Genomic DNA, 27,831 nt, shown 5'->3' with positions numbered 1-27,831 from the left:
AGAGCCGTACGGGGAGGAGGCTGCCCATCTTCCCAGCACTGACCCCCGCCTAGAGGAGGGGCGGCCGGGTATTAGTAGCGGGCACGGCGCTCAGCACACACACTGGCAGCGCATCCCCCGGCACCATGCACTCCGCCGTGCTCTTCCTGGCATGCCTGCCCCTCGCAATACAAGCTCTGCCCTTCGCTGTGCCCTCGGGCTCCTGGTCCTCCCGAGACATCCCCCCCAATAACAGAGAAGCCAGGCAAGCTGCTCGACTGGCCATCACCTACCAGAACTACCTGTCCGGCTCCCCGCACCAGCTGCTGGAGGTGGAGGAGGTCAAGAAAGCCAGCCTGAAGGTAGGTGGCCGCCTGGCATCCCCGCTATGGTGCCCCCCTGCTGCATCCCAGCTTACACCGGCTGCTACATTGTAGGCAATTGTCTGCTAATTAACGGGAAATAGTGGAAGCTGTAATAGAAGTCTGCCAACAGGTGTCTGACAGCCTTATGTCCCCGGTTCTGTCACCCAGTGCCCACTATATGCCCAGTGCCCACTATATGCTCAACGCTCTTGGAGCAGATCTAGGCGACTTCACCCAATGAATTGCATTCCTTTGCAGGGATGTTCTGGTAGCCGGCGGCAAGCAGGGGGCTGGGGGAGTCACCAAAATGTCTCCAACAAATCAGCCACATGTGAATGTACCCCTGGTGCCCGCACACGGGGCGGAACTAATCCGCGCGGATATTTCTGCGTTACAGTGTTATCCCTGTGGGGCTCGTATTCCGCACCTGTGAAAATCTGTATCCGCATCAAAATCACAAGATGAAATACTGCAGAGGAATTAAGGGCGTCTCGCGGATTGTCGTTGCGGATTTCTAACCTACAGGGGATGTAATTCCGCTATTAATGGCAGCGGGAAAAACATGATGAATTCTGCAGTTAGCACAACAAAATGCGCAGTAACGGACAAAATCCACATCTGCGCTGCGTCCTGCGGATGATTCTGTGTCGTGCGACAGGTGGCTTTGGGCGTCTTCACCAGGACTGCGAATACAGGTTGCGCCGCAGACATTTCGCAGCATTTACAGCACAAGACGTGGAGGAAATCTCTAAACTCTCCTTCATACACAGCACCAGCAGATTTCTGCAGCTAACCTGCAGCACTTGTGACAACTGATTTGGATGTCTGTTTATGTTGCGGATGCAAGGGGAAAAAAGTGTTCATGTGTATGACCCCATTCAAAAAAATGATTCTCATATTCGTACGTCTTGCACCACACAAATCTCACGTGAGAATCTCAACCGTGTGATTACGGGCCTCCCATAGGAGTCTATGGAGCCGCCACCGTATTCCAGCCGGAAAAGATAGTTCCAGAACTATCTTTTCTGGCCAGCGTAAAAGCGCCCGACCAGAATGGCACCGTATGCACTATCTTTGCCGGACGGACGCTTTTCTGCAGCGAACCAACGCCCATCTGAACTGAGGCATGACCGGCCGATATACGCTGCCCAATGTATCAGATGGGTGGTGTATGTTGGCCGGTCATGAGAACAAGTCCAATATACAGTTTTGTGAAAGAGCCTTTATGCTGGTGTCACATGGACCCAAGATGGATATTACGCTCTGATCACACTTGCATTACTGATCCTTATGAGGAAATTCTATCTAATAGAACCGTATAAAGCTGATTGACCCATCATATGCCAATGGGTACAAAGGATCATGCCAGAAATCGCTCTGTATGTGTCTTCTTCAGAACCACCATGGATTTAATACTTTCCCACAATGACATTTTTGGTGCATATTTATTTAATGACCTCATTAGTTCTGTAGATGGTGGCTGTCAGGCAATGTGCAAACACTTGTCACTTCAGGGGTGACATCTTCAGTCCATGTCCTAACCACACGCAGTGGACTCGGGTTTATCACTTGTATCATACGCACTTTGCTTGGGTTTTCAGTCTGGACTTCCCGCCATAGAAGCAGTGTAGGATCCCCCATTAGTATTTCTCCTGCCTCTTTTGTATCAGCTGTTCTAAATACACAATCATCCTATTAACATAAAATAGACAAACTAGCTGGTTGCTATAGCAGTCATTGCATAGTTGAAATGTTGCCATAACAAATAGTCAATTGGTCTTCTGTTGGATGCTCCGGCTTGGATCTTGGATCTCATGCTTCTGTTTAACCAAATCATTTGCTTCTCTGCATTTTTATTGCAAAAGAATAAGTATTTGAATACAAAGAAGCTACAATGTATCCGAGTACTTGTGTGCCAGGTCTTATCACAAGGCATAGAGGAAATGCTGTTATTAAAATGTGTCTGTATAAGATAAAACACGCATATACTGGAAGTTTACCTGTGTGGTTGTTTGTTTTTTATATTTATTTTTTATACAAATGACAAGTATTTATTTTCCTATTAAAGAACAAAAACCACATTAAAAACCCCATGTGAGGACCTTCCTTCTAAAGTACTCTACAAAGGTGACTGGAAAACTAGGACACTTTGTAAATGGGGTACAAGGGCGGCTTCACACGGACTTATTTGCACGCGCCATATGCAGAGAATAGAACCCATTGGGTTCATTCTCACTTTCTTTTTTCGTGTGTGCGTAAAAATAGACCATGCTCTATTTTGTAAGCGTTTGTACACTGAAGGTTCCAAAGAAGTCTATGTATGCAGAAGGATGCGCAAAATACCGCGCAAAACAGGGGAAAGAAGATATCTGTACCTCATTAGACTAAATGGACTTTTAAAGCATGGTGGGAGGGTGTCCTGCACCCATGAAAACATGCCCTGTGAGTGCCTCATTCACGGTGCAAATGTGTTGCGCTAAGGCGCACGCAAAAATGCATACACACATCTGAAGAAGTCCTTGCATTGCACTTTTTAAAGCGATCTTCCAGGCCAAAAATTTTGATGCCCTATCCTATATAGTTCAGTGATGGCAAACCTTTTAGAGATCGAGTGCCCAAACTGCAACCCAAAACCCACTTATTTACCGCAAAGTGCCAACACGTCAGGGGGCGGGGCTTGTCATGACGTATGATTTTTACCTCCAGGGTTATGAAAAGGACCGGCCCGCTTTAAAATAGACAGGGAGCAGATTTTGACAGCTTTTTGGATGCGGAAATGCTGCAGAATTTGCCCCGGAAATTTCTGCTGGGGACATTCTGCACTATTCCTGCCACGTGTAAACATGCCCCAGCGGTAATAGTGACACCCCCCTCATGGCAGCTCCAGCGGTAATAGTGACAGCCCCCTATTGTGGCCCCAGCGGTAATAGTGCCCCCCCCATGGCAGCCCCAGTGGTAATAGTGACACCCCCCCCCCCCCCACGGCAGCCCCAGCAGTTATAGTGACACCCCCCCATGGTGGCCCCAGCGGTAATAGTGACCCCCACAGCGGCACCAGCGGTAATGGTGACCCTCGCCAATCACAGCGACCCCAGCGGTAACCGTGACACCCCCACCACCATCACAGCAGCCCCAGCGGTAATGGTGATCTCCCCACAGCAGGCCCAGTAGTGATAGTGACCAGCTGCAGCGACCCCCAGTAGTAATAGTGCGATTGTCGATGGGACTTTCTTATGTTAAAATGCCTCACAAGTTGGTGTTTTGCAATTTTTGTGCGATGCATTTTTAACGTTAGAAAGTCCATTGACGATCGCGTTAAAAAAATGCAGCGATATTGCAGCGTTAAAAAACCGCAAGTGGGTGTTCACCCTAAGGCTGGGTTCTCACAGGGCGTATGCCCGGCGGAAATCCGGTGGTTTGGCCGCAGTGAAAAACCGCAAGATTTCTGCTGGGCAAGCGCTGCTTCAAAACCCGCAGCACTTAGCAGCTGGTTTTGGAGCGGCTTGACCGCACGCTTTCCGTTGCGGCCGCAGCTCCCATAGAGGAGAGCGCAGCCGCAATGGAAAAGGAAAAAAAAATGGACATGCTGTGGCTGTCAAATCCACACTACAGTGCTGGCTTTGCCGCAACGGATTCGCTGTCCCGCGTGGACAAGATTTCTGAGAAATCTCATCCACATGGCTGGCCAACCCTGAAATTAGCGGCCGCAGGCGGACTAGCCGCAGCGAAATTCCGGACCTAATTTCCTCGGCAAATCCGCCCTGTGTGAACCCAGCCTTAAATTTTTCATGGTGGAGACAAGATACAACAGTACAGAGTCTAGCCACCGCATTTAGGATTGGAGAGGGGAGAGTCTGGTGCAGAGAAGGCCTATGAGCACCAAGTTACAGTAATTGAGTTGGGAGTGGATGAGGGCGACAACGAGTGTTTTTAGCGTGTCTGTGGTCATCAACGATTGGATTTTAGCAATATTCCTGATGTGCAGGTGGTGATGTACAGGCCAGAGATTGGACATGGGGGTGAACGATAGTCTGAGTCCTAAGGGCTTATTCATGTCTGCCATCCATTAAAGTCAATGGATACAAAAAAAAGACACGCAGATGACATTCATTTTTCATGGATCCTAGCTTGAGTTTGGTATAAAAACAAATTGGGCTACCTTCTGGGTTTTTTTTTTTCATGCGCATGAGCTGCGGATGGCACATAGATGACGTACAGAAGTATAAAACAGGCACACACAACGCATACAGATGCAACAGGGACATACATGCAGATTAAAAATGGTCCGTTTTTCACAGACCAAAATCGGACACTCCTGTCTCCCATTCTTAATGGTAACCTACAAAGACTATAGGTTATCGGGATGAAGTGGATTTAGTTTATTTTTGCAGTCGGTGTTGTTGGCGACGTCAAGGTAAATCATCCACACATGACTGAAGCTCATTGCATGGCCTGTTGGTTTTACCTCTTTTGATCCTTCGTGACTGTCTGGCAGTGAAAACTTGGAATAAATGAGATAAAGTTATATATTGCCGTCTAGAAGTAACATATTCACTGGGACTATTTATTATGATGACATTTGGTGCAGAATGTTCCAATAAAGGGAAGGATTGTAGGTAGCCGGCCCTGCGAGCCGATCTGTCATCACAAGCCTTAGATAAAAGAGGACACATGAGACTCGTTCTTGTTCCTACAGAAAGGTCACCGGCCCAATAACTTCCCTGCGTCTTCACTGCAAAGACTGGCATGTGTTTGTGAATTGTTATCTCACCCTGCAGCCATAACACTGCTGTGTTCCCAAGCGCTGTCCTTGCTCTGGAACTGACGGACATGGGCAGCGCGTACAAAGGCAGGACATTGAAAATGGACTTACTCTTTAATTTACGCAAATAATTTGGAAACCTTTGGAAATGCCTGGATTTCTGAATCGATTGCTAGTAAAATGAGGTCTGTTATCTGAAGCCCCTTTACATGGCTCGATCTAACAAGCGATTTGCACGATACTTGTGCAGTGTGAATGCATGCAATGAAAAAACAATAAATCGCTGATCGGATCTTTCATGCGGACTTAGACCTCTTTCACACGAACGTCATTTTGACGCAGAATAGGTGCGTCAAAAAATTGCATCTAACAGTAACGGTTTCCTAAGTGTTCTTTCAGACTAAGGCCCCCTGTCCACGGCCGTTGTGGAATATCGCCAGCAATATTCTGCCGCAGGGGCCGCTGTCAGTTCTCTGCAGTGTGCCTATCGGACAGATAGGCTCATCGTGGAGAATCGCGGCATGCCACGATTTAGATCTCACGAGCGGAGAATCGCTACGATTTTCCCCTCGTGGCCGCTGCGTCTGCGCTTTCCATAGCATTGCTATGGAAAGCGTTCACTGCGTTAGCCGCAGCCGGATTATCGCCGCAGGTAACACAATGAACATTTGCCTGTGGACAGGCAGCCTAACGTTTTTTGACTTGTCCTATCTTTTGCCGGTACAAACGCCAGCAGCTCTGTAGACTCCTATGGGAGACTATGCGAGCTGACCAGCAAAGGGAGGGGGAGGGAGTTTAACATCTCTGTGGCGGAGAACTGCCTTCATTGTCCTGGTGGCTTTAGGGATTAGGGATTTTGTGGCTGCGGCGTCAGTGCACTGCAAGATGCCACAGCCAGATGCATTAAAGCACGGCTATTCTTCATTCATGAGATTTATCACTCTGATGGCTGCAATTTTTTTTTAAACAGTGCAGCTATTGGGGTCTAAAACAACGTTCGTGGGAACGAAGCCTTAAGAATCATTGCTCATCTACTACTGCATTGTTCTGTGTAATCGGGCAGTCTGTCATCTATGAACAACAGCCTGTTTACTGTGAACAGAGGCAGGCGGCCATAATGATCCCTGGTCTGCTCCGCCTCCACTCGCTGAGCGATTATTGCTGGTTTAGCTGTTGGACGCTTCTGCGCCTGGCAGACCTCCTGTATAAGAGGCAACTAACTTGGTCATTCTATAACCCTGGTGTGGTTTAGATAGTTTAACGTCTCCTCAGCTTGAGGTCATGGACTGTTGCCCTTACATTCTCCTATAAAATGTTTTGATACACCTACGAATTCATTGTTCCCTCAATGATCACATGACGTCCGGGCCCTGAGGAAGCAAAGCAGCCCCAAACCATGATGCCCTCCACCATAGTTCAAGGTTCAGATGAGGCTTTGCTGTTGGTTTGTAGAGTTCTTTTTCCTCCATAGTGTCATGAAGGGGTAAAAAGTTCCACTTTTGTTCATGGAACATTTTTCCGGAAGCATTGTGCTACATCTGGGTGGTCTCTAGCAAAATTTAAGATGGGCTGCAATATTTTTTTTTTGGATTACAATGGTATGTTTCATGGCGTCCTTCCATGGACACCATTCCTGTTCAGTTTTTTCCTTGTAGTGGACATGTGAAGAGGCTTTTCCATTTTGTATGGTCTTGTAGGCCCTTTGCTGTTACCCGTGGGTTCTTTCTCCTACAGTACTGTGCAGAATTTTTGTCCACATTTACCTAAAACTTTTGCAAAGTAAAAATGCTTTCAAAAAGTGTTAATAGTGGATCTAGAGGGGCTAGCAGCTCCCTTCGACGCTAGACCCATCAAGTCTGTCTTCTCAAAGTTCTTCAATGTAGTTGTCTGCATTCCAGTAGAACTCTATCAGGTGGGAGCAATAGGTGTTGCATCTTATTACTTGGTCTTCTCATATTAAATTTACTACACCAGGGGTGCCAAACCTACTTCACTGAGGGCCATATCGGCTTTATTGTCGCCTTCAAAGGGTTGATTGTAATTGTAAGACTGTTTAGTAATAGTAGCCCCAGTAGTAAGTGTCCTCTATATTGGTGGCCCCAGTAGTCAGTAAACCCAATAGCAATAGCGACCCTCATGGTGGCCCCAGTAGTAATAGCACCTCCCCATGGTTGGTCCAATACTAATATAGTGTTCCCTACATAGCCCCCCCCCCCCGTAGTAATAGTACCCCTCATGCTGGGTCCGGTACCAATGGTGTCCACCATAGTAATAGCATACCTGTTCATCCTTCCTCCCCCCCCCCCCCCCCAAACTTCTTCTAATATTTCCCTTATAATTTACTTTGATTCCTAAACCTAACTTTTTTTAGCACGCCGTCTCCTGAACAACCTATTTCTCTCATTCCCCCCCCAGCTTGTATTACAATATTCCAGATTTGCTGACTGTATAATATTTGATCTTTGTAGATACTTATGTGCTGGATACAAATCTCACGTTTGTGTATTCCCGCCGGCTCCAGCTCTCCCAGAAATGACGGATATTGTTTTTGATAAACCGCCTGTTTGTGTCTGTTGAGCACATATGACATATCTATATGAATGACATATGAAATAAATGCGCTGGACTCTGAAGACTGAATCAAAGTGATATCCAGGATTGATCCTATCAACGAGATTACATAGACGAGCGAGAACTGACGAATGAACTCTCTCATGATTCCGGCATATGAGTATAAAGGAGGCATTACACATTAATCTTACCGCAGTGTAATTACTTCAATAGACCGTTAACATCCAATTAATTCAGCAGGTAATTACTCTTGTGTGAGAAGGTGCGAGGCCAGAATACAATAACCTGGACAATATAAACAGTCCTACAGAGTGCAAGCCTGTAGCTGTAAGGCCGGCGGCACACGATCCGGACGGATTCTGCGGATTCTGCGTACCTGCTGAATTCTGTAGCAGCAGCTTGCCATCAGTCATGTGCAGTATAGATTTTTTTTTTAAATCTTTGCTTTTTCCCGCGCCGTCGCTAGGTAATGACCTGGGTCCCCGCAAACAATCTGTTGACTCCAAAAATGGAACGTGCATTTTTAACCCTTTGCAATCCAATTTTGGATTCAGGGTTTCCTAGGGGGCTTTCTCTTTCTGCCATTATACAATGGCACCATCTGCTGGCTAGAGCCAGCACTGCGGTATGGGACATGCCAGAGAGGCCCCCAACAACAGAGCGGCCAGTAATATACAGTAAGAATACCCTGGTGGACGTCTTCCAACATCGGAGCTGTACAGACTTCAATCAGAATGTTTTCAGACGTCAGACAGTGGATTGGAAAGGGTTAAAAAAAAATTCTTTCTGCAATTCATTTCCACGAGTGTGTAGGAAAAAGCTATTTATTTATTTTTTTTGCATAGCATGCTCTGAATGGTATTTGCTGAGGACACTAGGTATGGACGCTGACCACGGATTCTGTAATGCAAATCTGTTTGTGTATTCCCTTTTTTTTTGGGGGGGGGGGGGGGTAGGGGGGTTGAGTGTAGCTAGAGCTTAGTTTCAGAGTAGGGTAATTTTTTAATGATGAAGTCACATTGCACGAAAAACACGATTTTGTATGTTGCGATGTGACAAAAATTAAGTATCCATAGGGAAACATGGGCTACGAAAAATGGCAAATCGTGGCAATATAGAGCATGACGTGATTTTTAATTTTTTTTTTTCCTTGCAAGATGGCATCTGAGAAAGCTTTGCTAATGTGAAGGAAACCATTGGAAATTATGGGCTTCACATTCATTTTTTTTATGTGACTTTTTGCTAATCCAAAACTTTTGATAATCCAGCATTCATCTAATCCTGTTAATAATTAAAAAAAGGACATCTTTAAAAAAAATAAAAAAATCTTTCTTGAACGTGTGTGTGCTAACGAATTTCCTGTAAATCCATAGACGTTAATATGGCTTAGTCCTAAGTGAGTGTAGTGAGATGTTACTATGGGTCTCAGTCTCCCGGGCGCTCAGAATCCTATTTCAGCGGTGATTAGGTTTGGGATTTATCATCTCCAGTCGTCATGGCAGAGAGCGCTCTGAGCAGCGTTATATCCCCTAACAGATGATATTGGTTATTACACCAGAATTATAGTCCACCCACTACTACCTTTATTTTCTTTCTAGGAAACTGGCGGCATAAATGATTTGAGGCATTTTCTTAATATAAATGGCGCAGTGCCATGCCTATTTAAACAATAGATTATTCCTTTGAATACTTGTAAATGTCTTAGCTGCTCCATCCCTAAGGACGAGCACACAAGCATCATTTCATCGCGAATCAAGTGTGCGGTGTACCTGCGCATAATACTTGATGATTGATCCAACGAAACTACATTGATCCATTCACAAGTGCGTATAATACACGCATGAAAAACCACTATTTTACCACGTTTTATGAGTGATAAAGCCCTATTCTTCCCCATGAGCGCGTAATAAATGCTGTACATCTGCAATTACCATACATACTCGAGTATTAGTCGATCCGAGTATAAGCCGAGTCAATAAGTTTTACCACAAAAAACTAGTAAAACTTATTGACTCAAGTATAAGCTGAGCGCTGTGTAAGTAAGTGCTGTGATTGGATTGAGCACCAGCCAATCACCACTGGCGCTCGATAAACCAATCACAGCCATTCAGTGATGATCGAGCGCCGGCTGTGATTGGCTGGCGCTCGATCCAATCACAGCGCTTACCTACACAGCGCTGACAGCAAGGGAATTCAAAGCCGAGCAGGGAGATGACAGCGGGGAGAATTCTCAAGCAGCTTGCTGCCTTGCCGGGGAGACCATCACACTGGGGACACAGACGCAGGCTGGGAGGTGAGTATTGTGGGGTTTTTTGCTTTTCTTTTTACCTCACTCGAGTATAAGCCGAGGGGGGCTTTTTCAGCATAAAAAAATGTGCTGAAAAACTAGGCTTATACTCGAGTATATATGGTATATTGTTTCACCTTTATACGCACTGTCGCTAAGTGACAGAGCGTAAAATTATTTTAAAAAAGAAAAACGGCTCATGACAGTGTACGCGACAAAACACTGGCTCACACAGCGGTAATATGCTGCGTAAGACAGGTATTGTTTTACGCATATGCTCACATGAGCCTGCCCTTAGACTGCCTTCACACGAGCGTTTTATGGCAGCAATTTAGCTGTGATAAAACGCTGTCCGAAAATCGCGACCATCTGATGCATTGGATTTCAATGCATCTGTTACGATTGGTGGTCTTCCAGGGCGTTAAAAACGGCCAGCCAGTAAAGAAAGCGCATTCCGGATGGACTATTTCACTTCTGGAACTATCTTCCAGCTGGAATGTGCTAGCCGGTCCCATAAAATCCTATGGGAGCCTATAAGAGCTGCTGGAAAAGAGGGGTGGGACGGAGTTTAACACAATAGCTCCGTGGGCGACGTGAGCTGCTGGGTCCATCCGCAGTACAGATTACCTGGCGACAGAGCTGGTACCCGCGGACACCGCAGCTGGCAGAGCTGGATTCTACTGCAGGATTCTACATGCGGAACCCGTCTTTGCAGTGTGCGTAAAAGCAGCCGGCCAGCCAATATAGCGCGGGGTGCTTGTACGTCGGGCCGGAAAGATGGTCCTGGAACTATCTTTCCGTCCGGAATACATTGGCCGCTGCATGGGCTCCTATGGGAGCCAATCACAGCAGCTGGAAAAGGGGGGGTGGGAGGAATTTTAGCAGAGTGACTGCTAAACTCCTTCCCCCTTCTCTCCTCTCCTCTGACTGTTTGCAATGGCTGCAGACAAGAGGAGGGGGCGGGTGCTTAACTGCATCCCCGTCTCGCCCACTCCCATTGCAAACAGCCCGAGGGAAGGAGAGAGGAGGTGAGCCGACGAGGGGGAGGCAATGGGACTACGGCCTCAGCGGGGGCCTGTGCCATCTGAACGGGCGCACAAACATTAGATTTGAATCGGTGCTATTTTTCACCCATATTACTGAGAGATTACCTTTTCTTGTATTTAAGTTAATTGACTGTCCAAATCAATTTCCTTATTTCTTTACAATCCAGTATTGTGTTTAACACTACAGGCCAAAGGAAGAAAGAAATTGTTTTGGACAAACAGAACTAAAAACACATAAGAATCTCAATACTCATAGTCTTAGGCCGGCTGCACATGGCCGTGACGGGCGGAGACCCCAATACTTACCTGCGGATCCGGCGTCCTACGTCCCGCATGACACGCCGGCCACGTCACATGACACGCCCACAGCGTCATATGGTTAGTTCTGGTACTGTACACTGCAAAGTTTAAAGGTACATTCACACATTTCATGTTTTGCTGTGGATCCACAAAAGAATTCGCCCCTTTACCAAAATCCATGACAAAATCCAGACTTTTTGGTGTGCATCCGCACCATGTGAACGTACCATTATACCGTGCAGTGTACAGAACAAAAACGAACCACCACGATCCACCCCAGAGTGGGAGACTAACCAGTATTATCTATAATGGAGTCATTTTTAGGGGATCCTATAGAGTAGGCAAGAGAGGGTAAGGGAATACAGTGAAATAGACACATGGCCTACAGTTCTTTAACTTGCTGTGTGAGAGGACTAAATCTGGGAAACCCAAATAGTGTGAAATTTATCTGGGACTCCTTTATGTAGGTATATCAGCCGTTTATGGCAAAGAAGCATTCATGCCCCTAACCTGCTCAAGTGTTGGAACTTTGTAAGCTTTGTAGCTTGAATCATGGTCGAGTGTAAAAACTGGCACTGAGACACTGAAAACTGGGAGGCCTCAACTAATCCCAGAAACAAACCGTAGGGGCTAGAGGGACAGGAATTCCCATCAAATCATTCATGAAACAGATCATTTGAGGCTAGGAGCCTTGTAAGTATGGACATTGCCATGTTAAATTGTAAAAGGACCCTGGCACATTGTACTTTTTTTTTGGGGGGGGGGGGGGGGAGTCATATATCTTATCTTCCTAGGCAGTATTTAGCCACCCTGGCCTTTGCCAAATACACTTGATAAATAATACCTTGAGTGGGCTACTCAATTATATATCTATGGGAGGTATTTTTGGGTACTGCCAGAATATCCTCCCACTCATTTCTAGAAATATCTCCCACCACGGATTCCCACCTGTTCTTGCTGCTTCTAATTACCTCATCTTGAGGAAAGAGAAGACTGCCATAGAAAGGGGGAAAATAAACCCCTAGAATTGCACCCCATAAGAAGAGATGTAAGTCGGGGATTCCTGTGCCTGAGCCCCATATTGAGAATAGTAGGCATGTCTCAATTGTACATTGTTAGGTAGCTCAAATTCCTACTTTAGTTGGGGTTATTATCTATCCCAAATTCTGTATTCCACTGGACCTTGGGCAGCTTGTTATACCATAGAGGAATGTGGGATTGTGATGGGAAACAAGGTCCATCCCTGCCTAGCTTGTGATAGGGTAAAGTTGTTTTGTTTTCTGGTGGCGCCAGACCCTGGACTGTTGATCAAAACTGCATATCAGGGATATGTTATCAAAGGAGGAAATAGATCTGTTACCAGAGCCTCTACTCACTCTAAACCACCCCATTGCACAACATGTGCTAATTGAGCTGCTATATAATATAGCTGGATGTCGGGAACCACCATTCCTCCATAGCCCCATGGGTTTTGCCTCACACGCCACTTCAGTTTAGGTCTACCCCCCTGCCAGAAAGGACATGGGTAGAGAGTTAAGCTCTTGAAACTGAGCCTGGTTTATATAAATCAGAGATTGATGAAGGACATAAAATAGTTTGGGAAGAATCACTTCAAGGAGATTGACATGGCAGAATACCGTCAAAGGCATCAGAGCCCATGAAAGCGTTTTGTGCTGGATATAGTTCTCCAAGGGTATCACGTTAAGAGCTAGAAAATCAGGCAAGTATTTATTTCAGTAGCGAGGTACCGAAAAGAACTGCACCATTGAGTTGAAACCTCAGCAATTTGAAGGGTAACCTGGCACCTCATGGGCTATTCTGGTGGGAACCAGGTACCATCTGAACAAAATTTTGAAGGATATCTCCATCAGAATATTATGAGTGCTCTTGCTAGTCAATTCACAAATCTGGGACCAGTGTTCATCGGCAAGTCTTTCACAGCTGGCATCTGGCAACAATAGCTGGGGTGGGAGATAACTCTGATCCCGGCCATTAAACCTTTAAATGCCGCTATCAGTACCAACCAGCATTTAAAGCAATCAAAAAGTGGTACGTAGCCCAACATGGCACCAATAGAAACTACAGCTCACCCTTCAAAAATGAAGCCCTCACACATCTATTGTCAGAAAAATAAAGTTAGAGAAAAAGGCAGTAGTACAGCAAAAAGAAAAACTATATAGATCTGGTATCGCCGTAATTGTACTGACCCACAGAATGAAATCATGTCATTCTTACCGTGCCATTAACCCTTTCCAATCCACTGTCTGACGTCTTAAGACATTATGATTTAAGGCTGTACAGCTCCGATGTTGGAAGACGTCCGTTGGGTTTCTCTTACTGTATATCGCCAGCCTCTCTGCTGTCGGAGCCTATCCAACGTGTCACCTCATGCAGTACTGGCTTGAGCCAGCAGATAGCGCCGTTATATAACGGCAGAAAAAGAGTAAGCCCCCTAGGAAAACCAGGATACAAATTAGACTGGAAAGGGTTAACCTCGTAATAATAACCCGAATTGCTTTTTTAAATTTTTTTTTACTTTCTCACCTTACTAAGAAATTTTGTAAAGTTTTTGTGTTGCATTATAACTGTATGTTGCGTTAAATGTGGCCATGTCATTACAGTGGAGGTAATTGAGAAGACAAGCAAGAAGAAATGCACCACAGGGCAGATGAGAGAAAAAAAATACAATTTACAACTGGCCTGAGGCATGGGGGAAAATGATACTCACCAGAAGAGGGCGCTCTATACTGTGTTTATATAACAGATGCTTCTATACATGGAGAACAAGAAAACACTGTTTACGTTTCCTAGTACAAGTGGAAATATATGTGGATTGTCGCCCCAGTTAGTCGTACTGTGAAGTCTGGCAAATAATTTAGTGTAGTAACCAATCCAACAAGGTAATGGGTTAAGTGGGAAGAGCACGTTGTACTGGACTTTGAATTTGCTGCAGAGTCTCCTCCCGCTCCTCGGGGGATATATTAGCCAGGATCAGCTTGGACAATCATCGTATTTGACGAAAACAGGAAATTGATCTGGGATGTGCGATTCTAATAATGTATTATGTAAACAGCATCGGGTATTACTGGGACACTTTTATAGACCTGTCCTGTATCTTGTGGAAGCTCAGTAATAGGCTCATAAACACTATAGTACAGTCACCAAGAACGGCACAATGCAATTCATGTACTACAAAACAGAAGTAGAGATGGGATGATTTATTGATCCTGCACCGAGCATGGGGTTGGACCCAATGACTCTGGAGGTCCTTTCCAGCTCTACCAGTCTATGCTGGTACACTGTCAGAATGCCAGGTTCACATACTTCTGTTTTACGAGAAGGCTGCTAATTTGGTCTATTTATATCCTCAGCAGATGATGAGAAAGCCTCAGAGATTAGGATTTAGCATGGATACCTATAAAAGTTATCCAAGACCAGCTTGTTGTAAAGGGTTTGTCTCATGAAGACTCCTCCTGTCCATGTGCCACAATGGGGGAGTGCCCCGCTCAGCAGCCCCCTCTGAGTCTGTAAATGTGACTGCCATCCTTGTATCACATGGATGGCCATTCATATTGTGACAGGATGACAGGAGTTGTAGTAGATGGAAGGTTTTTTTTCCCCAGACTCCTGTCATTCTGTTAAGCAGCAGGGAGCAGGTTCACCTGCTAATTTATGGCCAGCGCCAGTGTTTGTAAAAAGGGCAGAGGATATGTGTCTCTGCCAGGAGACTCAGACACCCAACGCTTTGGCAGCTGTTATGCTGTGAAAATCTGTGAGTACAGTATAATTGGCCTTGTGTTACTTATATGGTGAGGCTGGAGGAAGTAGCCTCACCAGTTTTTTTTTTTTTTGGAAAGTTAGAGACAGACTGGCAGTTGTTTTATAATCACCTGAAGAGGCTGATGTCTGTATAGCTGCACTGCACCATCTTGATTTTGGAAAGTCCGTGTCCCGGCTGCTTGTATTGTCTGTGTGACCTGTGGTACGCATCCTGGGTGATCCACAGCTAATTCCCTCACAATATGAACAGCTGCCATGTAATACTACATGTTCTCTGCAGAACCAGCTGCATGTGGTTGGCTAAGGTTTCCCTTCAGCAAAATCAGGCGTTTTGCGGAGTGCTGATCATCAGATTGCCTCGGCAAAGCCATTTTGAAAGGGGTTGTCTTTAATGCCGTATAGAACATGCAGGTATTAGTGTACCTTGACGCCACCAGGAAGTAGTGCTGAAGAGAGCACTGACAGGCTGGTGACGCCCCCACTACCTCATTGGCTGCACAAATGGCTTCTCTGTAGGTCCTGGAATCTGAGTGTTATTCTCCCCTCTTCTCCCGGCCAACACTTGTCCTCCCCGCTCCTACTATGGGCGCAGCTGCCACTTCATCCCCGTAGTTCCAGCCGATGCTGCTGATGTTGATTGGCGGTGTCACACCCCCCCCACCACCACCACCACCGATGTCCTGCAGTCCCTACTTTGTCCAAGCCAGTTACTCTTTATCCCCCCTGGCGCTGTGGGTTCCGTGCTGTCCTCTTGGAGCATGCGCCAGCCGCCAGGCAATTACTGTTCCCCGGGACAATGGCCCTCCCTGCTGTCCTCCTCCTCCTCCACTCAGCGTCCGGCAGCTGTGAGTTTGTGTCCCGGCCCCAATGTGGCCTTCATGCTGTCCTCCTCCTGTAGTGTGCGGTCCGTCTCTCCTCCCTGCAGCCGCGGGTATGTCCAAGTCACCTCTTCTGAAGCGGCGACGGCGCTGCTGGACAAATCGCTTCTCCACTCTTTTGGCACAGCGCTAATACAGTCAGGCAGGTAGCGCTGGAATTATTTTCTCGTAACTTGTAGTGGCCTTCCAGGACCTATTCGGCAGCCTGCTCTGCAGCCAATCGGGTTCAGGGGGCGTCACCCTCCTGTCAATCTTGACTGCACCAGGGGTTCATGGTGGCGTCAAGATACACTAATACCGAACATGAACTTCAGTTGCCAAAAAAAGTTGTCAAAGATGATGACAGCTTAAGGGGAACAGCGCTTCGGTGAGCCCTTCTGCCCCTTCATTTTCAGCCATCAGTAGGGGTTTCAGTACCTGGACCCCATCATCAAAATTTGAACATGTTGCTATGACATATCAAATGTATCTTAAAAGTGCAGTTCCTATTTAAGCACTAGGGTTTGCTGCTCCTGAATAATCTCTTCTTCTTTTCCAAGCCAGTCCAGAAATAGCATAAAACAGTAATTACAGGTATGCTTAAAATGAACATAAAGCTTTTAATTTAGTTAAATGTAGCATTTTTTTCTCCATCTGCTAGGCACATTTTGTATTTGCTTTTCTAAATGCTCATGGGGAGCACATCATCTGTACACATTCACCCAGTCTACAGTATAGTCTTTCAGACTGTAATTCTTTAAAGGCTCGCCTTAAAACTGGCTCCAGAGTTTATTGGTCTAGAGCTTTTTTTTGGCTGGTGGTCCTTGCAGGTCACAATAAATCAAAGCCTCACTGCTCCATTTTGGAAAACCTCAGTGGACAGACATCCCAACAGCACCATCCAACTCTGTGTGCATCAAAGCAGTGATTAATTTCACATAGCGAGTTTTTGTTGGTATCCATGTGTATGCAGCAAGTCGATAATGGTGATCATGATTTACACTTGCTCTAGTCCTTGGCCACTCACTTACTGGAAATACTGTACTACAACTAATCACTTAATTTAGGTGATATTCAAGGGGTATCGTAGCCTTATCAATGAGGGTAAGCCTAATTATTATTCGATGCATCAGAAAAGAGTATAATGAGAAACACTTAAGTGATGTTTCCACGCTTTTCTGTTTTATCGTTACAATGAAACAGGTTATATAGTGTGACATCCCCCACAAAATCAATAATTCTAAGTCTACAGCATGTGTGATACTTCTCTCATAGTAAAACATTACAAAGGTTAACTGCCTGCTCAGTGTCTGAGATCCTGTTAGTGAAATTTCATTACAATGCGTCTTTTGCACACATACATCTTGCTATGCACACAACACTATTGCATTAAATATAACTCGATACTTTCACAAGTCCTTCCAATCTGACTAGTACAGAGGAATTATGAGCAAGGGACCAGGTCTATGATATGCCATAAAAGATTATATGGACATGGCTTGTTGTTCTGATGGAACAACCCTTTTTCTGCCAAGCTTTAGATTGTTTGCCAAAATTTTAAAATACCCCATATTAGATGTAGAGTGCAATTCTGTTAAATGTTATAATTCTTGTTTGTTTATTTTTTTTTACTTACGGAACTATTCACATTTGTTTGCTTTCATACAGTGACCTTTTTTTTTTTTTAACTACAGTAGCAACAGGAAGTTCAGCTATATTGTTTGGTACTTGGAAGTTTGCTTTTCTGAAACTGTCGCTTATCGTCAGCATTGTTTGATCAATCACCTAGGGACAATTATACCAGAAACTAACTCAAAGTGACAAGTAACATTGCTGCACTTACTGTTAAATAGAAAAGAAAAACATTATCTCTGTAAGTACATTAAATATTATTAGCAAACTTTGATTATGTCTCTAAATGCTGATGTACTAAAATATGAACATGTTTATATTTTGGGCAGAAATTGGAGTTTCCCACCCTAAGAAGTGATGGCATCACTTCCTAAACATTGTGGGTCCAACTACAGGGGTCCCTGCAAAACCTTAGAATTTAGAGGTTGCAGCACTAGTGAACCAATGTTGCTTCTTGCATGGTTTCTGCCTCTTTAGTACATTAATTGCATTTATTTTTTTCTCTTAGTTTGTTCCTGAAATTGGACATAAATACTATGTGGAGTTTACTGCTCGAATCTCTCAAACTATGGTAAGTTATCATACTTTGACCTCAGATGCATGGGGGTTGGGACTCAGTAGTACATGAGTAATCTAAATAATTTGTTAAAATATTCCATAGTTTTTAAGTCTTTTAATGTGCTCAGCAATGAATTCCATAGAGTGAGGGCTGCATGACCGGACGCTCCCGCTCCAAATGTTTTATGGTGGATCCTGGGTATGGAAAGCTTATCCATGCCTGTTCACCTGAGAGTATAGCAAGAAGCGTGGGGCTACAGTAGAGCTTTCCGGTAGCTGGGCCTAAAGGGTTTATGGCTACAACTAGAGATGAGCGAACGTGCTTGTCTAGGACAATTACTCAATCGAGCATTCCCTTTTTCGAGTAACTGCCTACTCGGTCAAAAGATTCGGGGGGGCGGCGGGGTGGAGCGGGGGGTAGCAGGGGGGAGCTCTCTCGCCCCCCCCCCCTTCCTCACTCCCCACCGCAACCCCTCGCTCACCCCCCGAATCTTTTTGCCCGATTAGGCAGTTACTCGAAAAAAGCGATGCTCAATCGAGTAATTGCTCTAAACGAGCACGTTCGCTCATCTCTAGCTACAACCCCTTACAAACAAAGGACGTTCAGGATTTGTATGGAGCGAATCCAGGAGCCCATCACACTCCATACAATGCTGGTCCTGGCTGTTTCTTACAGCTGACACCTGCCGACAGCATCCATGACCACGTTCATGCTGTTAATCCTTTAAATGCCACTTCGTTTAAATCTCCTGATTGAAGTTTGGGGGGCCCCGAACGGCCTTTACCTGCAATGCAATCCCAAAATAGGGAGGAAAAGCAAAAATGAACAAAATGGGAGTCCTTAACGAGGTTGGCAAGTAAACTTTAGGTTCCTCTTAGGTTTATGAGCAGCCAGTTCAGTGAGCGAAGGATTAGTGTTATGCGAGTAAGTCAAGGTTGGTTGGCTACTACCTACCTGCACCATTTTGAACTAACTGAATACTAAATACTGATTTGTTGGGGTGCCTTATGTATAAAGCAATATAGTAGTCCAGCCGTGACGTTATGAAGGTGGGTTTTAGTGTTAATGGATCTTCTGGTGACATGAAGTGATACATTCTTGTTCCTGAACTGGAAGTATGAATAAGATTTAAAGTGACCCTCTGGGCATAGACAAGCAAAGCTTTTTTGAATACCTGATACACATTGTACATTAGTATGGATTGCTCATATGAGCAGCACTGAGCATTGCAGAGTTGTTTCCTAGAGATAGGGTTGTTGGATGTGGAAGTCACCATTTTTCTGCTCGGCTCTGACCTCTCGTCAGGAGAACTTCAGTTTTGTCCGGGTTCAGTTTTAGCTTAACTACAAGAATAGATGAATGCTGCCGGCTAAGTAGGAATTGATAGCTGGAGATGGGTCGGGTCAGGTACAGTTGGCTATTGTCAGGTTTAGGCTCGGGTTGCATGCTATTCTGTGTAGACAAATGCTTGCTGTTACTTGTAGTGATTAGTGCCAGCTATGTCTGTACAAGATGGTTGAGTTGTTTTTTTTTTCTGTTTGTAGGAAAATATAGGACTTTGCACAGCAACCGTTTTCTTCCAAGAAGACAAACCTCGACCAGCCATCAACGTCAACTGTTCTAGCACCAAGATCCAGAAGCAAGCCAACGACGATGACTACAACTTCTATAAGCTCATGAAGTCTCAGACTATACCGATCACTGGAGAAAACATCCCTGGTGAGAGCTTATAGACGGTACCGCCAATAACCATTTCACGAAAACCACTGTGAAGCAGATTGCTTAGACTGTCGTTAAATATGCTGGTCTAACGGCCATTTAAAGAAGCCGATTCTCGTTCTAACGAGTGAATGACGTCAGCGCTAACTCGTTAGAACTGATTCAGTCTGTTTAGATGGGCAAATGCATAGTTGGCTCGTTCAAATAAGAATCATTTAGTTCCTGTATAAGTGAGTACAGGGACCGAACGATCGATGTTTAAACTAACACTAAGCGAACAAGGCTGGAAAAAAACCATGAAAGAAAAGTGAAGGAATCTCATTTGTCATTCAGTTGCGTTTAGACGGAATGAGTATCGTTCACTTTCACTCGTTTGAAGGATGTTTTTGAGGAGATTATAATCGTTACATTTAAAAGCAGCTCAAATAGAGATTAAGCTCCCGTGAAGTGCGACAAATGTATTAAAACGCGAAAGCCTCAATACATTTGGTGAATCCTCTGGCCGTCCGCGCAGCAAATCTGACATCTACACCAGCTAAGAGCCAATTATAGTCCATCCAGTGGCCTGCAAGCAGCTGTTTTTTTAAAAAGTGCACGAATGGTGTAAAATAGCAAAGATTGCACATTTTGGCACACAAGTTGTCATCAGCAGCCAGTGGGATGGGGGGGCGGCGCAGCCGATAGAAGTGAAGACTTGTCTCGATGTGTAGATGGTAACTGCATCAGAACCTGCGATGATGACACAAGGGCACAGAGCTCAGCAGTGGATGGAGACTGAAGGAACTCTGATGGTGTCTGGAGGCGGTGGAGCTCAGCATTGGATTCCAAAAGCCTTTGTAAGGGCTCAGTCACACAGGCGCATCGGCACCCGCACACCGGCGCCGATGCGCCCGTGTGACTGACAGTTAGAAGACGGACGTACCTGAAGACGGCCGTCTCTCTCCAGCGCTGATGAAAGAACACATGACCGGCAATGAAGCCAGTCACATGTTCTTTCCTCCGGCGCTGCAGAGAGACGGCCGTCTTCAGGTACGTCCGTCTCCTTCCTGCAGTAACACGGGCGCCCATGCGCCCGTGTGACTGAGGCCTAAGGATGGATGTTTCGATAAGATCTTATAGCCAGAGCAGTGCTGGGACTTGAAGTCTCTCCTCTTATACCTTCTGAACATGCCATAGTATGAGCTTGGATATGCTGTCAGTTTTAAGTCCCTGTAGTGCCCTTAGGATGTCTTCTAATATAAGACAATGACAACATAGACTTGCTGGGACTTGTAGTCCCCCTCTTATATTAACCCCCTGTAATTTCCTTTGATAACCCCTATTGTTCTGGACATGCTGGTAGGTCTTGCCTGGGGTATGTTCACACGTTGCAAATACCTTGCAGATACAGCAACAGCAGAAAAGTGCATGGGATTTTGAGAAACCCCATTCACATGCTGTGGACCCATCAACATTTGTTGCGGATTTTCATAGCGGATGTCATCCCTTAAATGTTAACCCCTTTAATGACGCTTTTTAAAAAATCTATTCTCCCCGCTTTTTTTTCCATTGATGTAGCGGTCTTAGGATTTGTTTTTGTGGGATTTCTTTTCCAATGTGCCATATAATGTACTAAAACTTTATAGAGTGAAATTGAAAAAAAAAAGCAATATCGACATCTATGGGGAAGGGGATGAGTGCTCCAAGGGCATTATTCCAAAAAAAATTCACTGAGGCAGGGGGACACGTAGAGAAATTTTAGTAGAAGATTCACTGTATGTGTCCCCTAAAATATAACTTTTATTTAAAGATTTTTTTTAAAAACGTTAGGTGCCTCACAGCACACAAATTCAACAAAGAGACAAACAACGGAACAATGAGTTCCACACTGAATCAGAACCAATGCGGTACAACCACAGCCCCTCGACAGGATAGGTCGGGAGGCCGGGTTGTGTCCGAGGCCACGGAAAACAGGAGCCGTGGCCACTCAATCAGCCCCTCAAAGGAAGGGGTTGACCCACAATGGGGAATCGTTACACAACTGTGTATTTCTGGGCGAAGAAAGGCCCCGTTATAGTCTGGGCCAACAGCTTTATTAAATGATCCGTTACTCTCAATAGTTCCTAATCCTGAAGTACAGAAGTACGGAAGATTATTGGATATTGGTGGAGAAAAAACCAAAGTGAATTTCACCAATCAGGATAGGGAGACACAGATCATTGATGGACGCCCAGAAGGAACGGGTCTGATTCAATCAGGGTATGAGCCCTTGTTTCTAGAAAATGCAACCGGACGATACCAGCAATAGATAGGAGCAGGGCCAGGCAATGAAAAGGCCCAGTCGGAAATGACAAATAAGGTAACGGTCAATAGGAATCAATGTTGAATTCCCACCGAGTGTAAACCCAATGATGACACAGTAAATAACGGTCTGTGAGGATCAATAAGTATTAGAGATTCCCACCAGGTATTAGTTCAACGCGTTTCTGTCTTATTCAGACTCATCAGGAACCTTAGTCTATCCGAAAATATGTCATCTAGTAGATGTACCGATAAGGATGCTCAAAAAAATACCCTTGATGTAAAAGATTAGATAAATGCTGCAGGTGTCCAACGGGGAGGAAACCATTGAAAATCATTGGTTTTATAATCTGTTTTTTTTCTATCGCATCAGGCAAAAATCACGCAATTTTCTTGCCCGTGTCGAACCACCCGCAGGGTGTGCATATTTATGCAACCACATGATTTTAGTTTCCTTTTTGAATTTGTTCAAATTTAATTTGTTTTTCAATGGCATTGTACAGATAATGTCTCACATTGAACGTGGGAAAAAAAACAAAGATGAAGAATTTCAGATTTAACAAGACAAAAACATGACATTTTGGGGATGTGTAGACTTTTTTTAATTTGTCATTTTCAAAGATTACAACGAAAACCTTTTTCTCCTTTTTTCATTCTTCCTTCTCTTTCCTCTATCTCCGTTTTCTGCAGCAGCATTATGATATTGGTGGTAAAAATGACAATCCATTCCTGTGGAACGCTGCTGTCATACATCCTCCAGTTTTGATGGGTCTATATTTTGATTAGGCACGTTCTTGCACAACCGGATTTGAATTGCGGATTCTGCATTAAATTACACAGTTCCACTCACATTAGCATGACGGAATTGCATAATCCGCTCACTGACAATAAAACGCCTGCGAGTCTGGACTAAGGCCTTAAGTACACGGGGAAATTATATTTATCAAATCCGCATCCCATAAGAAAGCATTGACCATCCGCGGTTAATGAAATAGCTGCGGAGGGTATTTTAATTAATTTGCGGATTTGACGTGCAGGGAAAAAAAAACGCAGCATGCTCTATTTTAATGTGGCTCACGCGCAGGTGGGCTCGTTTGTCTTCTATTTCAACAGATCTCCCGCATGCAAAAATCATTAAATAGCAACGCAAATTTGTTGAGATGCAAAAAAATAAAAAAAAGGAGACTCCATAAAAATTGCAGAAGAGCACACTGTGATTTATTTTTGTTCTCAATTGCATCAGTGAATACACAGATAGGAAGGAAACCATTTAAAATCATTGGTTTCATAATCTGCTTTTTTACATAATCTTACATCAGGCGAAAACCGCGCAGTTTTCTCACCCAGCTGAAACCACCCTAATGAACAGTAAGAAATCTCACAGTCCACATCATGCTTTACCCTTGAGGATCTACTGCATACGATGCTGTTAGTGTGGTGATGGTGTGAGATGTATAAACCCCTGTCTCTCTTCTGTACTCTCTCAGACAGCTTTGGATACGTTGACCCACAACTAGAACCTGTGTGGAATCTGGCTAATTTGGGCTGCAGCTACGTTATATGGGATAAGGCCATAGAGGGCCATGAATACAATATGCAACAAATCAAATCTGCAAAACAAGTGGTAAGAAAAATACTAAGGTTACTATTCAAAAATGTAAAAATATTTCACCTTTCACCATTGTCGTTATGATTACATGGAGACTTGTTGTTTTAAAAGGATCAGGATAAGGGCGCGTTCAGATGACCGTATATCGGCCAGGTTTTCACGCCCGGCCGATATACGGTGTCCCTCGCTACAGGGGAGGGGGCTGAAAGAGACGGGAGCTTTCAGCTCCCGCCCCCTCTCCACCCCTCGCCATTATTTGCAATGGGAGGGGGAACTTAGCTCCGCCCCTGTCCCAACCCTCCCATTGTAAATAGTGGTGAGGGGCGGAGAGGGGGCAGGAGCTCAGAGCACTGCTCCTGGCTCTTCCAGCCTCCTCCCCCTGCAGAGAGGGACTCCGTATATCGGCTGGGCGTGAAAACCCAGCCGATATACGGTCGTCTGAATAAGCCCCTAGAACGATCAAAATCCTCTTCTTACATTTTTTTTTCTAAACAAAACCTGCCATTTTGTAGAGTAAGGGTAAGTTCAGACAAGCATATGCGCAATTGTGCACACTTCAGCGCACTGTATTTGTGCAGTGACCTCTGATTTGCGCATGTACTATACTTTTGTGCACACAGGGCCTGTTCCCATGCGCAGACATAACACCCCCACCCTGATTTAAAAGGCTATTTAGCCTAAAGAGGTCGAGATGTGTTCTTTTCCCTGCAGTTTTGTGCAATGTTTCACATACCCCTTTGCATTTTGTGTGTGTATATATTATTAATATTATTCTTTCTTTTTTTTTTGCACAACTGCAATGCGCAGGGAAAAAAATATGTGCATGTGAATGAACCCATTGAAATCAATGGGTTCTATGCTTTGGGCATTGTGTGCGCAAATACGTCCGTGTGAACCTGGCCTTAGTATAAGGATCACAGACCATGGTGGATCAGAATTAGAATGTTTTAGAAAGTCTATGGGATTGTGAATAGCAGGGCTGCAGCCTGTCATAGCTGGAACTAGTCTGTATTAGTAAACCATTCTCCTGTACAGCCAACCCTTAGTATATTGTTTGGCATGCGAATGGAAGTGGTGAACAATACCGCTGTCCACATAAAGACCAGAACTCCAAATTATTTCATTTTTGTTTCAGCTTCGAAAAGACAATTTAATCGCCTTTGACTATGAACTCTATCTTCATGAAAGACCATCAGAAGTAAGTGACTATCTACTAACACCATACATAAATATCCGTCTCCAATTACACTTGTCTTTTAACCATTTACCGCTGTTTTCAGGCAATGGTGTCTTGTAGTGTCCATGTTGTCTGGATTCCTGGAAAGCCACCCAAAGTGGACTATAGTTGTCCAGAAGACTCAGAAAATGGATCTGGAAACAAGGCAGAGGATGGATCCGCTTACCTGGGAAATTTTAAATAAAGAGAATATTTTCATATTTCATGATAAAGGGGTCATTTATATTGTGTAAGGTAGGGCTGTCACCTTTTTGGACACCACACATCACTGTAAGTTACGATCTTTTTACAATATTAGATATAAACTTTTTAAGTTCTATTATCACTCAATGATACCGTTTAAGAAACCTCCATAACATAACCATTAGATGAAACGCATAATGCAGCAGGATTTGGTCGCATCAATGTGGCTTATGACCATAATGTAGTCCGAAACAAACAGAAGACAAACCTTGAAGGCAGTGGTTGGTGCTCAGCAGTTATCTCATACATTTCGGGATGGTTGAGTGTTGGAGCGGAATCCCTGTCACTCATTATGTTGTCTGCATCCTTTTTACCATATTAAAGGGATTATCTTAAGGATAGCTCATCAATATCTGATCAATCCCTTGCCAATCTGCTGTCTGAAGGGACCATGGCACTCGGGTGAGCGCTGTATCCTAGTCATAGCGCCATGCTTTTGTAGAAGCTGTGTCTGGTATTGCAGCTGTATCCCATTTACTTGAATGGGATGGAACTGCAGAAAGGCCTTGGGACCATTGAACATAATGTCATAGGTTGAGGAAGAGGCTTCAGCACATAAGCTTGAGCGCCACAACCCCTCCAAGGAGTGGATTGGTGGGGTTCTGACTCTGCACTCCAGCCAATCTGTCTCACATAACCCTTTTAACATATTGTGTGGACAGCATGGTATAATTGGCTGCCATGTATATACATAAAGTACAGTAGTCATGCCGTAGCCGCCGCTGATGCCTGCAACAGTGTAGGCACTATAGAAGGTAACACCTACCATATAGAGAAAATCCTATATCAATATATAGAAAACTAAAGTAACCCTTTATGATTGAGCACAATAAATAGGCAGCATGTAATGATATGTGGATGTATACAGATTAGAACATTTGCAGAGATGTCTATTTAGAAAAAAAAATCCATTGTGGGGATGTCTCCTACCCAACGCTGTTGATAGTGTTCAGTTCCAAATCGGTTTTATGGAAATAAAACATGTTACTATATAACAGTAATTTATGTAACTTTCTGGCAGTTTGTACTTCAGTTCTGCATCATTTTCAACATCTCTGCCTACTGTTGATGAATGGATAAAGATCAAGTTCCATGGCTGAAAATCTGTCCTCATCATTCGCAGCTGATGTACATGTAGGGCTCACTAAGTTTATAGTAATAAGCAAGACAGGTTTTCAGCCACCAGGCGCTCTTACACGGCCGTAGGCGATTTTACATGCACCTGGCAACACCGTAAAAAGCGTCAATGGGCGCACAAATCTAAGGTTTGTGCACCCATTCAGACGGCACAGGCCCCGATGCATACATTCTGAGCCTGCAATGCCGCTGGGCCTCCTCTCTCCTCCCGTCTGACTGTGTGCAATGGGAGGGTGCGGAGCTAAGTTCCCACCCCCTCCTTGGAGCCAGCAATGAGAAGGCGGGACAGGGGTGGAGCTAAGCTCCACCCCTGTCCCACACCCTCCCATTGCAAATAGCCAGAGAGGAGGAGATAAGAGGGAGGGAGTTTAGCAGTCACGCTGTTAACTCCCTCCCACCTCCCTTTTGCAGCCGCTGTCATTGGCTTACATAGGTGCCCATGCAGCGGCCAACGTATTCTGGCCCGAAAGATAGTGTCAGGACCTTGCAGGCCGGCGTGAAAGCGCTCGGCGCTATATTGGGAGGCCAGGCACTTTCAGGCTGCAGGAATACAGCCATGTGATCTGATGCATTGGAATCCAATGCATCAGATCATAGCGTATATCGACCGGCGATGATATACGCTCGTGTGAAAGAGCCCTCTGGCTGTAAGTAATGACTGTTTCCATTTATTGACACAAAGCAGAGCTCTTGAAAATTCTAAGACAATAAAACTAAATATATTAGAAAGTTGCAAAACTTTTAATTACAGAATCAATAAGCTTTATTTACTGAATGTTGAAAATCAATTTTATTTCTGTTTCTCTCTACTTGAATTTGAAAATACTTATGCAGAAAGACCAATGAAGGTCGTTTAAGAAGGCAAAACCGCAATTAGCGGGACAAACTAATTGTCTATCACTTTTAGCGAAATTGAAAAGTTTACTGTAATAAAGTTGCCTCTTATGCTTTGAATAGTCTGTGGTGAAAACAAAACCAGAAGTGGAACCTGCAGAGAAAGGATAGGGCTGGGGGTACGTATCCCACGTGTGTTGTGCACAACAGGCTCGGGAGTAACTTGCATCCGACAGCACACAGACAGCTGTCCATTCGCTGTCCGATTTACAAATACAGCACATAGACATGCACTAGCATGTCCAATTTCTCATCTCTGATAAAGCCAGAAATAGGATATGCATTGAGGTGTTTTGTTTTTTCTCATGCAGACCAATGGTTTGTATAGAAAAAAAAAGCATGCGGATTTGTTTTGAGGACCTTCTGGTCTGGAAAACAAATCGCAGCATGCTTCATTTTGCTATGGCTCTCGGACAGCCCGCGGATTTAAAAAAAAAAATCTCTACTGCGCATGTGCGCCGGCAGCACTTACGCACACATCCGCAGTGAAGACCTGCACAGGTACGTAGGGTCCTCGTCCGCGGGCAGGGTCGGGTTCTGCTGTGGTCTTCCACATGCGGAATCCAACCGACCC

General features: G+C 44.7%; 1 protein-coding gene across 1 annotated transcript; it reads left to right on the top strand.

Annotated features, from left to right (window-relative positions):
* LOC136625849 (retinoic acid receptor responder protein 1-like) lies at positions 1–27,317 on the top strand. The gene is made up of 6 exons (XM_066600401.1): positions 1–341; positions 18,088–18,150; positions 19,683–19,857; positions 23,625–23,761; positions 24,882–24,944; positions 25,027–27,317. Exons 1-6 carry the CDS (start codon positions 126–128, stop codon positions 25,165–25,167), a joined length of 795 nt encoding a protein of 264 aa, XP_066456498.1. The 5' UTR covers positions 1–125; the 3' UTR covers positions 25,168–27,317.
* The last annotated feature ends 514 nt before the right edge of the window (positions 27,318–27,831 follow it).

Source organism: Eleutherodactylus coqui, chromosome 1 (genome assembly GCF_035609145.1).
Source record: "Eleutherodactylus coqui strain aEleCoq1 chromosome 1, aEleCoq1.hap1, whole genome shotgun sequence".
Classification (NCBI taxonomy): Eukaryota; Metazoa; Chordata; class Amphibia; order Anura; family Eleutherodactylidae; genus Eleutherodactylus; species Eleutherodactylus coqui.
This window is presented reverse-complemented; position numbering and strand designations above follow the sequence as displayed.

Excerpts from the sequence above, each read along its gene's own strand:
- LOC136625849 (XM_066600401.1), top strand. The coding sequence starts at position 126 with ATGCACTCCGCCGTGCTCTTCCTGGCATGCCTGCCCCTCGCAATACAA. Across the intron at positions 342-18,087 it reads TCAAGAAAGCCAGCCTGAAG|TTTGTTCCTGAAATTGGACA; the intron begins GTAGGTGGCCGC and ends TTTTTCTCTTAG. Across the intron at positions 18,151-19,682 it reads CTCGAATCTCTCAAACTATG|GAAAATATAGGACTTTGCAC; the intron begins GTAAGTTATCAT and ends TTCTGTTTGTAG.